General features: G+C 38.4%; 1 protein-coding gene across 1 annotated transcript in view; it reads right to left on the reverse strand.

The window, feature by feature from the left end:
- HYDIN (HYDIN axonemal central pair apparatus protein) overlaps positions 1–15959 on the reverse strand; it is a 417349-nt gene that overhangs the window by 303636 nt on the left and 97754 nt on the right. Inside the window, exons 5-6 of the mRNA XM_029925166.1 lie at positions 13380–13499; positions 10177–10311 (exon numbers count right to left, since the gene is read on the reverse strand). Of these exons, the coding sequence (XP_029781026.1) occupies positions 10177–10311; positions 13380–13499 (255 nt within the window). The remainder of the gene's footprint in view (positions 1–10176; positions 10312–13379; positions 13500–15959) is intronic.

The raw sequence follows: 15959 nt of genomic DNA on the forward strand, positions 1-15959 counted from the left end.
AGTGAAATAAGTCAGGCGGAGAAGGACAGATACCATATGTTTGCACTCATAGGTCTAACAGGAGAGAACTGGCAGGGGACCATGGGGAGAGGAAGGGGGAAAGAGAGTGGGGGAGAGTGAGGGACCCAGATCAAGGGAGACAACTGAATACTGAAAACGAACCATGGACTGAAGGGGGACGGGGAGGGAGAGAGGGGGTGATGGTCATGGAGGGGGGCACTTGTGGGGAGAAGCACTGGGTGTTATATAGAAACCAATGTGACAATAAAATATTAAAATAAAATAAAACTGAAAAGAGACAGAAAACTAGTAAATATGACAAAACGAAAGAACTCTCCCCTAAAGAAACTCCAGGAAGAAGTCACAGCCACAGAACTGCTCAAAACAGATATAAGCAACATAACTGAACAAGAATTTAGAACAATTGTCATAAAATTAATCACTGGGCTTGAAAAAAGCACCAGAGAAGCTACTGATTAAATGACTAGGGACTTTCAAAATAGCTGTGATGAGTTTAAAAAGGCTATAAATGAGGTACATAATAAAATGGAGGTGGCCACCTCACGGATTGAAGAGGCAGAGAGAGCAGAATAGGTGAATTAGAAGACACAGTTATAGCAAAAGAGGAAGCTGAGAAAAAGAGAGAAATTGAGCAGGAAAGGAGACTTCGAGACCTGAGTGATACGATCAAATGGAACAATATCCGTATCATAGGAGTTCCTGAAGAAGAAAGAGAAAAAGTCCTTAAGGGGTTCTAGATCAAATTATAACTGAGAATTTCCCGAATCTGGGGAAAGAAATAGACATTCAGATTCAAGAGGCACAAAGAATCCCCTTAAGACGAAACTTGAATCAACCTTTGGCATGACATATCATAGTGAAACTGGCAAAATATAAAGAGAGAATTCTGAAAGCAGCTAGGGAGAAAAGAACACTAACATACAAAGGGAAACCTATCAGAATAGTTGAAGACCTAGCTAATGAAACTTGACAGGCCAGGAAGGAATGGCAGGAAAACTTCAATGTGATGAACAGAAAAAATATGCAGCCAAGAATCCTTTATCCAGCAAGCCTGTCATTCAAAATAGAAGGAGAGATAAAGGTGTTCCCAAAAAAAACAAAAATTGAGAGAATTCATTACCACCAAACCAGCCCTACAAGAAATCCTGAGAGAGACACTCTGAGGGAAATGTACAAGGAATACAAGGTACCAGAGACACCACTACAAACATGAACTCTACAGAGAACACAATAAATCTAAACTCACATTTTTTCAATAATAATAGTGAATGTAAATGGACTGAATGCTCCAATCAAACGACATAGGGTAGCAGAATGGATTAAAAAAAAACAAAATCTATCTATTTGCTGTCTATAAGAGACTCATTCTAGACCTTAGGACACCTTTAAATTGAAAGTAAAGGGATGGAGAAATATCTATCATGTGACTGGAAGCCAAAAGAAAGCCGGAGTAGCCATACTTATATCAGACAAACTGGACTTTAAAGTAAAGGCAGTAACAAAAGATTAAGGAGGACATTATATAATAATTACAGGGTCTCTCCATCAAGAAGAGCTAACAATTATAAACATCTATGCACTGAATTCAGGAGCACCCAAATACATAAAACAATTAATCACAAACAGAAACAATCTTATTGATAATAATTTGCTAATTGCAGGGGATTTTAATACTCCACTGACAGTAATGAATGGCCGAGAAAAGAAAATCACTAAAGAAACAATGGACCTGAACGACACATTGGAACAGATGAATTGATAGATATATGTAGAACTCTGCATCCTGAAGCTAGGAAATTCACCTTCTTCTCGAGGGCATATGGCACATTTTCCAAGATAAATCACATACTGGGGAATAAAGCAGCCCTCCATAAATACAAATGAATTGAGATCATACCATGCACACTTTCAGATCACAATGCTTTGAAACTTGAAAAAATTCTGGAAAACCTCCAAAAATGTGGAGGTTAAAAACCACCCTACTAAAAAATGATTGGGCTAATCAGGCAATTAGAGAAGAAATTTAAAAATACCTGGAAACAAATGAAAATGAAAATACAACAATCCAAACTCTCTGGGACATAGCAAAGGCAATCCTGAGAGGAAAGTATATTGCAATCTAGGCCTATTTCAACATTCTAGAAAAAGCGCAAATTCAAAATCTAACAGAGCACCTAACGAAACTAGAAGGGGAGCAGCAAGAGCACCCCAAAGTCAGCAGAAGAAAATAATAAAGACCAGGGCAGAAACAAACAATATGGAATAAAAAAAAAAGTTGAACAGATCAATAAAACCAAGAGTTCATTTTTTGAAAAAATAAAATTGATAAACCTCTAGCCAGGCTCTTTAGAAAGAAAAAAGAGAGCACCCAGATAGACAAAATCATGAATGAAAAAGGATCTATTAAAACCAATCCCTTAGAAATACAAGCAATCATTAGAGGTTACTATGAAAAACTATATGCCAACAAACTGGACAACCTAGAAGAAATGGACAAATTCCTAAACATACATGCACTATCAAAATTCAAATGAGAAGAGATAGAAAGTATGAACAGACCGATAACCAGTGAAGAAATTGAATCTGTTATCAAAAATCTCCCAATGAATAAGAGCCCAGGGCCAGATGGCTTCCCAGGGGAATTCTACCAGACATTTAAAGCAGAGCTCATACCCATTCTTCTCAAACTATTCCAAAAAATAGAAATAGAAGGAAAGCTTCCAAACTCATTCTACAAAGCCAGCATCACTTTGATTCCCAAACCAGACAAAGACCCAGCAAAAAAAGAGAACTACAGACCAATATCCTTAATGAATACAGATGCAAATACTCAACAAGATACTAGCAAATCGAATTCAACTGCATATAAAAAGAATTATCCATCATGATCAAGTGGGATTCATTCCTGGGTTACAGGGGTGGTTCAATATTCATAAATCCATCAATGTGATGCATCACATTAACAAAAGAAAAGATAAAAACCATATGATCTTGTCAATAGATGCAGAAAAAGCATTTGATATAATACAGCACCCTTTCTTAATAAAAGCCCTTTAAAAAGTCAGAATAGAAGGAACTTACCTAAACATTATAAAAGCAGTTTATGAAAAGCCCACAGCTAATATCATCTTCAATGGGGAAAAACTGAGAGCTTTCCCCCTGAGATCAGGAACACGACAGGGGTGTCCACGCTCACCACTGCTGTTTAACATAGTGCTGGAAGTCCTAGCATCAGCAATCAGACAACAAAAGGAAATAAAAGGCATCAGAATTGGCAAAGAAGACGTCAAATTTTCACTTTTTGCAGATGACATGATACTCTACATGGAAAACCAGCAGACTCCACCAGAAGCATTATAGAACTGATCAATGAATTCAGTAAAGTTGCAGGGTACAAAATCAATGCACAGAAATCGGTTGCATTTCTATACACCAATAATGAACAGAAAGAGAAATCAAGAAACTTATCCCATTCACAACTGCACAAAAATCCATAAAATACCTAAGAATAAACCTAACCAAGGATATAAAAGACCTATACAATGAAAACTATAGAAAACTTATGAAAGAAATTGAAGAAGACACCAAGAAATGGAAAAACATTCCATGGTCATGGATTGGAAGAATAAACATTGTGAAAATGTCATTATTACCTAAAGCAATCTACACATTCAATGCAATCCCCATCAAAATTGCAGCAGTGTTCTTCTCAAGGCTAGAACAAACTATCCTAAAATTTGTATGGAACCACCAAAGACCCCAAATAGCCAAATATTGAAGAAGAAAACCAAAACAGAGACATCACAATCCCAGATTTTAGCCCCTACTACAAAGCTGTCATCATCAAGACAGTATGGTGTTGGCACAAACACAGACACACAGACCAATGGAATAGAATAGAAAACCCAGAATTGAACCCACAAATGTATGGTCAATTATTCTTTGACAAGAGTATCCAATGGAAAAAAGACTGCCTCTTTAACATATGGTGCTGGGAGAACTGGACAGCAACATGCAGCAGAATGAAACTAGACCACTTTCTTACACCACACACAAAAATATACTCATAATGAATGAGGATCTGAATGTGAGACAGGAAACCACCAAAACCCTCGAGGAGAAAGCAGGAAACAACGTCTTTGACCTTAGTGGCAGCAATTTCCTACTCAACACAACCCCAAAGGCAAGGGAATCAAGAGTTCATTTTTGAATGAACTCTTGGGACCTCATCAAGATAAAAGGCTTCTGCAATGCAAAGGAAACAATCAAGAAAAACAATAGGCAAATGATGGAATGGGAAAAGATAGTTGCAAATGGCATATCAGATAAAGGGCTAGTATCCAAAATCTACAAAGAACTCACCAAACCCACACCTGAAAAATGAATATTCCAGTGAAGAAATGGACAGAAGACCTGAATAGACACTTCTCCAAAGAGGACATCTAGATGGCCAACAGACACATGAAACGATGCTCACCATCACTCATCATCAGGGAAATACAAATCAAAACCACCCTGAGACACCACCTCACGCCAGTCAGAATGGCTAAAATAACAAATCAAGAGATTATAGATGCTGGCGAGGGTGTGGAGAGACGGGCACCCTCCTACACTGTTGGTGGGAATGTAAACTGGTGCAGCCGCTCTGGAAAACAGTATGGAGGTTCCTCAAAAAACTATCAGTAGAACTCTCCTATGACCCAGCAATAGCACTGTGAAGGATTTACCCAAAGGATATAGAAGTGCTGATCCATAGGGGCACATGTACCCCAATGTTTATAGAAGACTTTCTGTAATAGCCAAATCATGGAAAAAGCCTAAATGTCCATCACCTAATGAGTGGATCAAGAAGATGTGATATATATATACAATGGGGTATTACATGGCAATGAGAAAGAATGAAATCTGGCCATTTGTAGCAATGTGGATGGACCTTGAAGGTATCATGCTAAGCGAAAAAAGTCAGGTGGAGAGGACAGATACCTTATGTTTGCATTCATAGGTCTAACAGGAGAAACCTAACAGAGGACCATAGGGTGGGGAAGGGGGAAAGAGAGTTGGGGAGAGAAAGGGATGCAAATCATGAGAGACTATTGAATACTGAAAACAAACTGAGGGCTGAAGGTGGAGGGGTGGGGGGGGAAGGAGGGTGGTGTAATAGAGGAGGGCACTTGTGGGGAAGAGCACTGGGTGTTTTTTGGAAACCAATTTGACAATAAACCATTAAAAAAAAGCAAAGACACAAATTTAAGAGGTAAAGAATATATATATAATATATATTTAAATGGGTATTTAAATATATAAAAATAAGTATATAAAAATACATATAATAAATATAATATATATATTTAAACTAGGAGATATGAATAGTGGCTGGATATTTGGTGATACTGTCATTTTTGGGGGGTGAGAGTGGTATTGTGGTTATGTTAACTTTTTAAAAGGTTCTTATCCTTCAGAGACAAATAATGAAGTACTTATGGATGAAATAACATGAAGTGTGGGACTTACTACAAAATCCTCTGGGCAGGAGCAGGACAGATGTAGTGAGACTGGTCATGTGCTGATAACCTGGAAATCTGGACAGTGGTTCGTCCTGCTTTACACAGGGTGCAAGCTTCCATAGTCAAAGGGGTTCTTACACTTTTTCGGAGGCTTCCTACCCCACTTTGCAAGGCTTCTATGACCCTTCATGACCTTGCCCTCTGCATCCTGGTCTCGGACCACTTTCCAGCAGGGTCCTCCACTCCAGCTACGTGCCTTCCTCACTTCTCTGCACCTGCTGTCAAGCATGCTTCAGTCACGGGCCTTCCCACTTGCTGTTCCCTCTCCCTGACAAATATCTTCCCTCAGGTGTTCACACAGCTCGATTTGGTTCTCTGCTCAGTGTTGCCTCATTACAGAGGCTTCCCTGATCCTCCTACTGAAAAGAAACCGGAGCCCGTCACTCTCTGTTCTCTACCATGCCAATATCTGACATTCAATTACACATTTGCTCATTATTCATGAAGAACATAAGCTCCATGAAGGCCAAAGCTTGTTTTGCCCTCCAGTGAATCCTGGCTCATAGGAAGTAGGCCTGGCATAGAGTGAATGAAAGAAAATTACTCATTTTTAATATCTTTATTTGGGTACTAAACTATCAAGAGTTCTTCATAAAGAGAATTCCCAACATCCTCAATAGCCTTATTACAGAATGATATTTATCATGTCCAGAATGCCAAAAAGTAGTGACATAGACTCACTGAGGATATGAAATTAAATGGAGAGAAACAAGAAAAAGTTAACATCTAATAAATTCATGGCACAAAAAGATATTTGAGCTCTTTTGCTTTTGTTATCTGTAAGCCATTCTCAAGTTGAAGAAACCTTCTTATATTTTCCTAAGATTAACTTTTACTTACTTACCTTACTCAACAAATATTTACCACATGCTTATTTGTCAGGCACTGCACTAGGCACCTCAGAGACAGGAGTGACCCAGACAGGCTTAGGGAAGGCTAATTCCAGGCAGGAAGAAGACAAAGATCTCTATCATAATGTTTGCCAACAAAAATGGGTAACTGTGGAAAATTTTATGGTGTCTACAATTTAATTAAAAATGATGGCAATATAGTTCATTATCGTTGTGCACTTAGATAATATGAAATATGGTAACATTTCCTAGTCTTCCTGGACCACAATTTTTAAATTTCATAGTAACAAACCAGGAAAACTATTTTAACCACAAGTTATATATTTCCTTAAAACATAACTGAGCAATAAAATTACTCTTCAAACCACCACAGTCACTTCCATATGACAATTCTATAGTAAACAGATGCTTTCTTAAGTCCGAGAAAGTACCCGGTTTTGCTTTCCTAAAAAAGCCTAGTATTTCTCATTCTCCCTTTAATAGGAAAGATACAAATTTAAGAGGTCAAGACAAGTGCCAGGCTCCAGAATTTTATAGTGTTATGATAACACTGACTATTTCTACCACATTGACATACACTAGGATTATTAGATTAATAACATATCCAATCATTCTTTTAAAATGTCTGTGTGACAAGAAGAGATAAGGAAAGCCAAAGTGAATCTGCTGCACCTGTTATCTGGGCACTTGGCATTCTTAACAAGTTAAATCCCCAGGAAGCCAGATTAAAAGATGACAGGAAAAAATGTAAATTACATTATCATCTTCGACATGCTAATATATATGGGTGCTGAAAATCCAATTGAAAAGGGACTGGCTTATTCAGCTGTGGCATGCTGCAATTTACATATCTCGCCCTCCAGATGTGAGGAGGGTAAATGAGAATGGAGTGTGCTCAGATCAGCAGGGGATAAGGAAGAAAAATACATATGTACGTTGGCTATCAATTTAGCCAACTGAAGAAAAAGAGACACAGTGAAAAGATTGACTTCTATTTTTCTTAAAATAAATCTGAGTCCTCTGCCACATTCTGGAGCAGCACCAAAGGCAGCATGGGTAATCCTAGCTGGTCATTCTGTGCATGGCCCTGGGGCTTTCCAACAGTGAGCAAATGCAGATGCCCAGACGACTGGAAAAAACTGAGAGTGGGGCCCTGCTGATGGTGCAAGTATAACGGGATCTCTGCAGGAAAAGGGGACCAAAACTAGCAGCAGGGGCTTCCCCAAATTCTCACCATCCATCCAAGACAGTCAGCAAAAGGAGAAATCACTTGTCCTAGAGAAACATACTCTGTAAATTTTATTACAGCTTAGAGTCCAGATCCAACACAAAATCTTAATGTACCTGAAGCTGAATACTTAAATTTCTCATAGGTAACCAGTGTCCTCTCTGTGTCTCCTCACACATGCATGTAGACTTTGAGAACTTTCAAATCCTCTGAAGAAACAGTGAAACAACCCACAACTTAATTTTTTTTAATTAGGGGTTTCCCCATAGACAGGCAGTGTTGGTGAAAGGTTAGGAGGGAATAAAAAAGCAAGAAGTAAGATAAGCAGCCACAAAATATAGCAAATAATAACCCTCAATAGAAATGTTAGCATTTCATACTTACATAATAAACACAAACATACCTAGGATACATTTCAATTATATATTGGCTGTAAACAGAGGCAGTAATAAAATCTTTCTCTTTGCTTTTAGTTTTTGAATAGGGAAAGTTTCAAACATACACAAAGAAAACAAACGAGTATAACAAATCCCATGTACCTGCAGCCCAGATTCAACAAATATTAACAGTGCCATTCTGGCTTCCTCTATACCTCCATCCAACCCCCCTCCCTCCCCTTCCATTGTTATGATTTTATTTTATAGTTTTTAAGGTAAAGTTTAGATATATTAGAAAGCATAAGTATTAAAAGTATAATTTTAACAAATGAATTAATCCACATATCCCACACTTATCACAATAGAGAACATTCCATCTCCTAAGAAAGTTCCATGTGTCCATTTCTCAGCCAGGCTACCAACAGGTAGAACAACACTTATCCAAAAGAAGACATATGTTCTCCAGCACAAGAAACCCAACTCCACAAAGCCAGCAAGCCTTATATTCCCATATTTCAAGCTGCACAGGGGCTTCTAATCATCTTCCTACTGAAATGACAGTGTAGGAATTTCATACCCAAACTCAATCCAGATACCATTCTCTTCACAGACCGTATTCAGATAAAGACATTCCAGGAAAGAGAAAAAAAAGGACTTGGATAACATGTAACCACAACAGCAATGTCAACCCCTACCACCATCATTGATACTTCGGGAGCTCTTTATCTTTTCATTTATTTCAAAAGTATCACAAGCAAAATTACAGGTCCACAGGCACAACCCAAGAAATAAATAGTAATACCACAAAGTGCAAAACAAGAACAGCAGCATTATTGTAAGAGAATTTCTAACCGCTCCCTACAGTGACACGTGCCTGGCAGACCACAGTATCCCGGCTGTCCAGGAAAGTAGGAACAGCAGCAATCATAGCAGGGACACGAGTAATGACATTGACAGCAGCTGACTTGTATTAGTGATGAAGAAGCAGGGATTCAAAACTAGTGCTTTCCGTCTCTATCATGCTTTTTTGATTCCACTCCTAATGGCACAATACAGATAAGCCACACACCATTAACACTATATGTAACCTGACATTTTGTCATGCTTATTTGAGTCTTGTTTTTCATCCTGACTCCTTCAATTATGCTGGTAAAACTCCTTTCCTCCTCCGCACATGTCCCTACTTTGGCCCATAGAGAAGAGAACTCAACCTACAATTTTGCACTCCTGGAAAAGGGCTAGGAAGGAAGCCTCCATCCTCAGTCCCCTGTAACTGGTCCTTCCTTCCAGGAGGAACTGGAATTTCTATAACTTAGAAGGGCTTGAGGATGGACTGGCTTCCCCACAGCTGGAATGGCGCTGCAGGGAAAAGGCCTCTTTTTGAACTCAGGCTCTTTCTAGAGGGCCAGGTGCAGACAGGACTAAGCAGACCACGCAGGTGCCTGCTTTCAGCTCCAGCTGTTCTACTCAAGCATGGGTGGAGCTATCCATGTGTCAGCCCTTCAGGGCCACTCATCTACCAGTCACTAGGGAGGAGGACACCCGTCCAGGCCTCAGGTACTGGCCACATTCTTTGCCATTAATGAGACTGATAGTGTGATCAATATTTGGATCTTGGGTCTCTTTACTAAACTAGTTAGAATCCAGGGAGGAGGGATGCAACTAACTATGATCCCAAACTTCCAAGAAGCCATAATCTTTATGCTTTCCCTTGGCTTACTGCATCTGGACCACACCTGCTCCTTTTTGGTGACCCTGTGGCTGAGAGTCAAATATAAATATGCTGCGGTAGGGGAAGGGGTTGGCAGAGTGCCCACAAGTATTACCCTTCTTTATACGCTGGCTGCTGAGAGCTCATGTAAGCCCTCAGCTCTGGTTGACTATTCTTCCTCATCTTCCTCACTATCGCCCCCTCTCTGCCATCCTGAGCACCGCTCTAACCACCACTACCATCACCACCACTAACACATCGACACCAACACCACCACCCTCAACACCAGCGCCGCCACCACCAACACCATCAGCAACACGACTACCAACACGGCAACCAATACTGCTAACAGCACCACGACCAACACGTCCAGAAACGTTGGAATTGCAAACTGCTAGTGGCAAGTATTCCACTACTTTCTTACCTTGTTCTCCTCCGGAGTGAAGACGATTCGGAATATGGATGGCACTCCTGGAGCTACTTTGTGGCCGATGTCTTTGGGGCTGATTACTTTAAAGTACGGTGAACTTTCTTCAACAACTTTCACCATCCTTGGAATCTGCAAGGAAAACACATCATGGTGGCCACTCTGCCTATGGAAAAGTCGAAGCAAAAGCACAGGCTTTGTAGTCCGCCAGGAAATCTCCGTCAACTATTTACCAGCCACTTGACCTAGGGCAAGGCTTCACTTCCGTCCCCTTAATTGTGAGAAGAGATGACCCATTCAGTGCATGTGAGTTTTAATTTTTTTTAATTATTATTCACTTTTATCATTACTACAAGCCTTTGTTAATTTTATCATTTAAATGTGACTCTCTTGGAAGTGGAACTGCTTGATCAGGTACCACCCTACCCACATAGTGAGATCAGCTGGATTTCCCATCATTTGAGAAATGCTCTCCTGCTCTGGGCCATGCACTGTACATGATGAGCTGCTTAATCCCCTCAATAACCTGAGAGCTTCATTATGCCTCCCATTCTACAGATGGGGAACAGGCCACTCATCCTTAGTGCTACAGCTTCGCACAGTCCCAGCCTCACTCCGCCTTCCCTCTTGGGGACTGTCCTAAGTGAACACCACTGCGCGCAAGAGCAAACAGCCAGCAGCACAGGGTTCCCAGGCCATGTCGGAGTGGCTTCGACAGTTTCATCCTCTTCAAGTCCTCCTCTGTTCTGCTTGACTTCCTTGCCCACAGTACGCATCTCTGTTTATATAAGACAGTCTACGCAATAAAGGAAATACAAATGTAAAGAGAACCTAGAGGTTCTAGGGACAAGGAAAGGGGAAAGACTTTTTTTTTAAGACTTGAAGGGGGCAAAAGAAAGTGAATATAGTTAAGTATGAATGAGAAGTCTCAGGAAGAAAATGAGAACAAAAGAACCCCACAACCTCTCAAAACTGAAATCTAGATGGGCAAGTGAAGAAGAAATGCAGAGAGATCAAATTTAAGGCTGATCTTAAGACTAGCGAGTGGGAAGGCAGGGAAGAGATGTGTGCAAATCTGACAGGAGCCCAACAGGCATGGCTGGTAAGGGGAATGTGCAGTGTCATTTACAATGTGCAGAATGATACTATGTAAGCTTGCTGGGAATACTTTTGGTAAGAGCATAATTATGTATTAAAAAACTAGAAAGGAAAACACCAACAACCCTATGAACAATTACAAACAATAATATTGGTTTAGTACTCCCTCTGTGACAGGTGCTGAGCTGAATACTTTATAAGCATTACTTCATTTAATAATCCAAACAACCTATGAACCGGGTACTATTAGTATCCTCATGGCCCGGAGAAGTGAAGTGACTTACCCAAAGTCTGAAGCTGGTAGACAGATGAGTCTGACTCTAGAGTCTGGGTACTAATAATGATATACCAAGTACAGTTGTGCTGTGGCTTGTAGAGTGTTCATATCTTACTCTCACCTTGTGTGTGTGAGAGAGAAATAATGACAAACAGGCTCTGTTGTTTGCATTCAATGCCAATAGGGAAGCAAATAAATAGTGAATAGCACAGAAATTCTATCCCAGCAGTTCTCTGCAAATCCATGAACTAAGGAAGTAGAGAAGCAGGCTTCTATCGGACACCTAGTACAAGCGTCCTGAAGGTCACTCACCCAAGAACAAGCCCGCCTAGGCTAGAGAAATCTATCTGCTTTTGGTAGCTGGACTTTCCCTGGATGGGGACCCTCCTTTCATGAGGTCCAACAGTGCAGCAGCATCTAACCAAGACGTGTTGGCTTACTCATGAGAAGTGAGTGCCCTCTGGCAGACAAAAATGACACATGCCCTATACCCTTTACTTGTTCATATATAGCCGCTGAGAACTGTGTCTTGTTTAGGGATGAGGAGTGACCAAAGTACCCTTGGGCTAGCTCCTCTCTGTCTTTAATAGCCTTAAAATACCTGGGCATGAGTCAAAAAGTCATGGCGAGAGGGAAAAAGAGATCTGGAAGTGACAAAGTGACTTGGTTGGCAGCCCTACATGGAAAGAGAGAGCCCTACTGTGTATGTATTTCTTCTTGAGGTCTAGGGGCCTAATCCTGAGCACCTCAGATTCTCTTTCTTCTCTCTGACTACTCTTTTAACTTCTGTCCCTTGAGCTTCTCTTGCTAACACTTCTGCTGCCAAGAACTAAATATACCATTTTCTCCAGAGTCTGACTTTGCTGTCACTAAATCACCCCATTGATCTCTGAAAGGCATCACTGATTCCTTTAATGAGCTACTGTACCAAATATAACTGCAAGTATTCTTGCATAGTCTTCATTTATTTTTTTTGTTTTCTCTTATAGCTAGGTTTTTTTGTCTCTACCCTCTTAAACCCCTTGCCTTTACATCTGAAGTTTAGCAACTCTCAGATGCCTTCCTCCCCATCTGACTACTTTTCACACTTTAGCTGTGCTTCATGCTGACCTCCCGCATTATTCTTTCTTCCATTATTGTTAGATGTCCAGGAAATCTTCAGGAACTTAATACCTTTTTTTTGAAGTATGGCCTAATTATTTCTTGGGGGAAAAAAGGCATATGGATGGAGAAGAGACTCAGTGGCAACCATGACCACAAGGTATAGACAGTGAGAGAAGCTGTCCAAAACTATCTGCGGACAAAATCTGAAGGCTATCTGAGGTAGAAGGGAGGAGACAGAAAAGGGGAAAAGGAATCCCATTTTTTGAAGTGTTTTAAAAATACAATTGGTAAAGTATAAATAATTTGGCCTAACAACCTCAATTCATATGAGTAGAGCCTATACCTCCATTCGGGACATGATGGCTCTAAATGCAGAGTATGTAAGCATGGACGGTAATCACCCGGTCTCAAGTGAAAACCCAGCTGAAGCAGTCATACATAAGAACTTCATTACATTTATCTAACCAATATTTTAGTCAACAAAATGTTCCTGTGCATGTTGGGAGCTGACTATTTGCTGGGCACTGACCTGGGCCTGAACATGTATGAACACACCAACCAACACAGTCTTATCTTCATTGAGCTTATGGTCAAAGGGCATGTTTTCACCTATTTTCTTAGGTCTCTCAAATTAAAGAATTCATCTAAGATCTTATAGGATTCCATTTTATTTAATCCCTTTTTATATTCCATGAAGGGTACATTCAGCAAACATACTCACTTTGTCATTGTTTCTCAAAACCAATGGAACTTCATAGACTTCACAAGGAGTATAGTTCTGAAACACAATTTCTGATGGAAAGGGCTGGAATAATGCCTGATCCAGGTCAATTCCTGAAAACTGCATTGAAAGAATAAATTCAGTATATAGTCACACAGTGGTAGAAATGACTGCAGAAGATATGAAAGTACTACATAGGCCTATGGATATTAATACTAAAAACATAGGAAACACTCAGAAGGGGGTAACTACTATAAACAATAATTGTTATAAGTAGTAAAGTTACAGTGATCAACTTGTTTAATACAAAACAGAGTAGAAGATTTTGTCGTCAGTTAAAAAAATATATAAGGTAATTAGAAAACCAACGCAAAACTTATTTGAACCAATTCCCCTATTAAAATAACAATAAAAACTGTATCAACAAACATCTTGGAGGCACTGAAGACCTAACAAGACAGTCTAATCTATTGCTGAAATCATGAATTACCTCAAACTATTAGCTTGTGTAGTATCCAACAGGTTTTGAGTATTGCCATGTTTCCTTAAAATTTTAGAATATCCTATGATGCCCTATGAGTTTATAGTTGCACCCTGGGGCACATTACTATAGGTGGGTAAGTAAAAATGTAAGCATCCATCTCAATAATTTAGAAAAGCAATAGCAAAAATAAAAACAAAAACAAAATCCAAACAAATGAAAAAGCAACATAACAAAAACAACAGCAAAAATTAATGAAATATAAAGTAACCATATTAAGCGTCAACAAAGCCAAAAGTTGAGTCTTTAAAAAGACTCATAAAATTGATAAAATACCTAATGAGCACAATCAAGAAAACAAGACAAAAGGCACAATAAGCCAATATAAAGAATGAAAATGGGACATTACAACAGAAATAGAACTATTTAAAGAGATAACAAGTGAATAGTATGTCAATAAATGGGAAAATGTACATTAAAAAGTACAAATGCTAAGAAAATACAATTTATCAAAACTAGCACAAAAACATAGAAAATATGAGTAGTTCTGTAACTATTAATTAAAACTGTAAGTAAAAAGTTTTCATAGAGAAAACTCTAGCCCAAATAACAAATTCTAGCAAACATTTAAAGACACAAATATTATAGAAACTCTCCTAAAGGAAAGAAAAAAAATTAATGTCTCCTAACTAGATACTCTGAGGATAACTTTCATATAACTAAGAAAGATGGTGGGGAAAAGGAAAACTATAGGCTGACCTTACTTATAAATGAGAGAGGCTTTTTAAAGAAACAAAACAGCAAACTGAAACTCACAATATATAAAAATGATAACACATCATGATAAATTGGATTTATCTCAGAAATTAAAAATTGTTTTAACAGAAGCTCATTAAGAAGAAACAAAATTGTCATTTTCCCCAGGTGAAAAAAAAATTGCTTACTTATAAAATTCAAAATAACTTATAGATAAACTATTAGAAATTAGTATTAATAAGTTATTTATCAAGCTCACTAAATATGAGGTCAACAAAAATCAATTATATTTCTATATACTAACAATTAACATTTAGGAAATGAAATATACAAATAATATCATGTAAAATAGCATCCCAAAACACAAAACACATAGAATTAAATCCAATGAAAGATGTGTAAGACCTTTATCCAGAAAAATCACATTATTGAGAGGAAGTAAAGACCAATGTAAATACAGGAACATATCATGTTCATGAATTAAAGGACAATAATTATAAGGATATCAAATACTCCCTAAACTAATCTAGAAATTCATTCCAATCTAATAGAAAAAAAACACTGGTAGAAATTTCTTTTTGGAAATTAAAAAGCTGATTACAAAATTTATACATAAAACCAAGGGACCAAGGATAGACAAGATATATTTGAAGAACAAGATAGGAGGTCTTGCTTTATCAGTTAGCAATATTTATTATATTATTACATATTATATACTGTTACTTATCATAGTAATTAAAATAGTAAAACATTAGCACAGGGTTTACCATAAAAAATATTTAAAACAAATAAACCAGATTTAAAAGCCTAGAAACAAATCCTTAAATATATCAACACTTGACTTATGACAAAGTTAACACTACCAAGCATTGAGGAAGAGATAAGTTCTCTTCAATGAACAGTGTTGTGTTAAGTGGGTATTCCATATGAAAAATATCAGTTTAATCCCTATCACACACCATTCCAAGTACATAAAAACTCTCAATTTAAAGGTAAAACAACAACGTTTTCAGAAGAAAACCAAGAGGAATATCTCCACGATGTTGAAGAATGCAAAAAAAATTTTAGTGGAGCAGAGAAAATACAAAACATAAATTTAAAAATTGGTAAATTAAGTCATATTGGAATTTAAAACATGTTCATCAAAAGATACCCTTTAGGCTAGTATCCAAAATATACAAGGAGCTCACTAAACTCCATACACAAAAATGAATGATCCAGTGAAGAAATGGGCAGAAGACCTGAATAGACACTTCTCCAAAGAGGACAGGCACATGAAATGATGCTCAGCATCACTCATCATCAGGGAAACACAAATCAAAACCACACTGAGATACCACCTC

Source organism: Suricata suricatta, chromosome 16 (genome assembly GCF_006229205.1).
Source record: "Suricata suricatta isolate VVHF042 chromosome 16, meerkat_22Aug2017_6uvM2_HiC, whole genome shotgun sequence".
Classification (NCBI taxonomy): Eukaryota; Metazoa; Chordata; class Mammalia; order Carnivora; family Herpestidae; genus Suricata; species Suricata suricatta.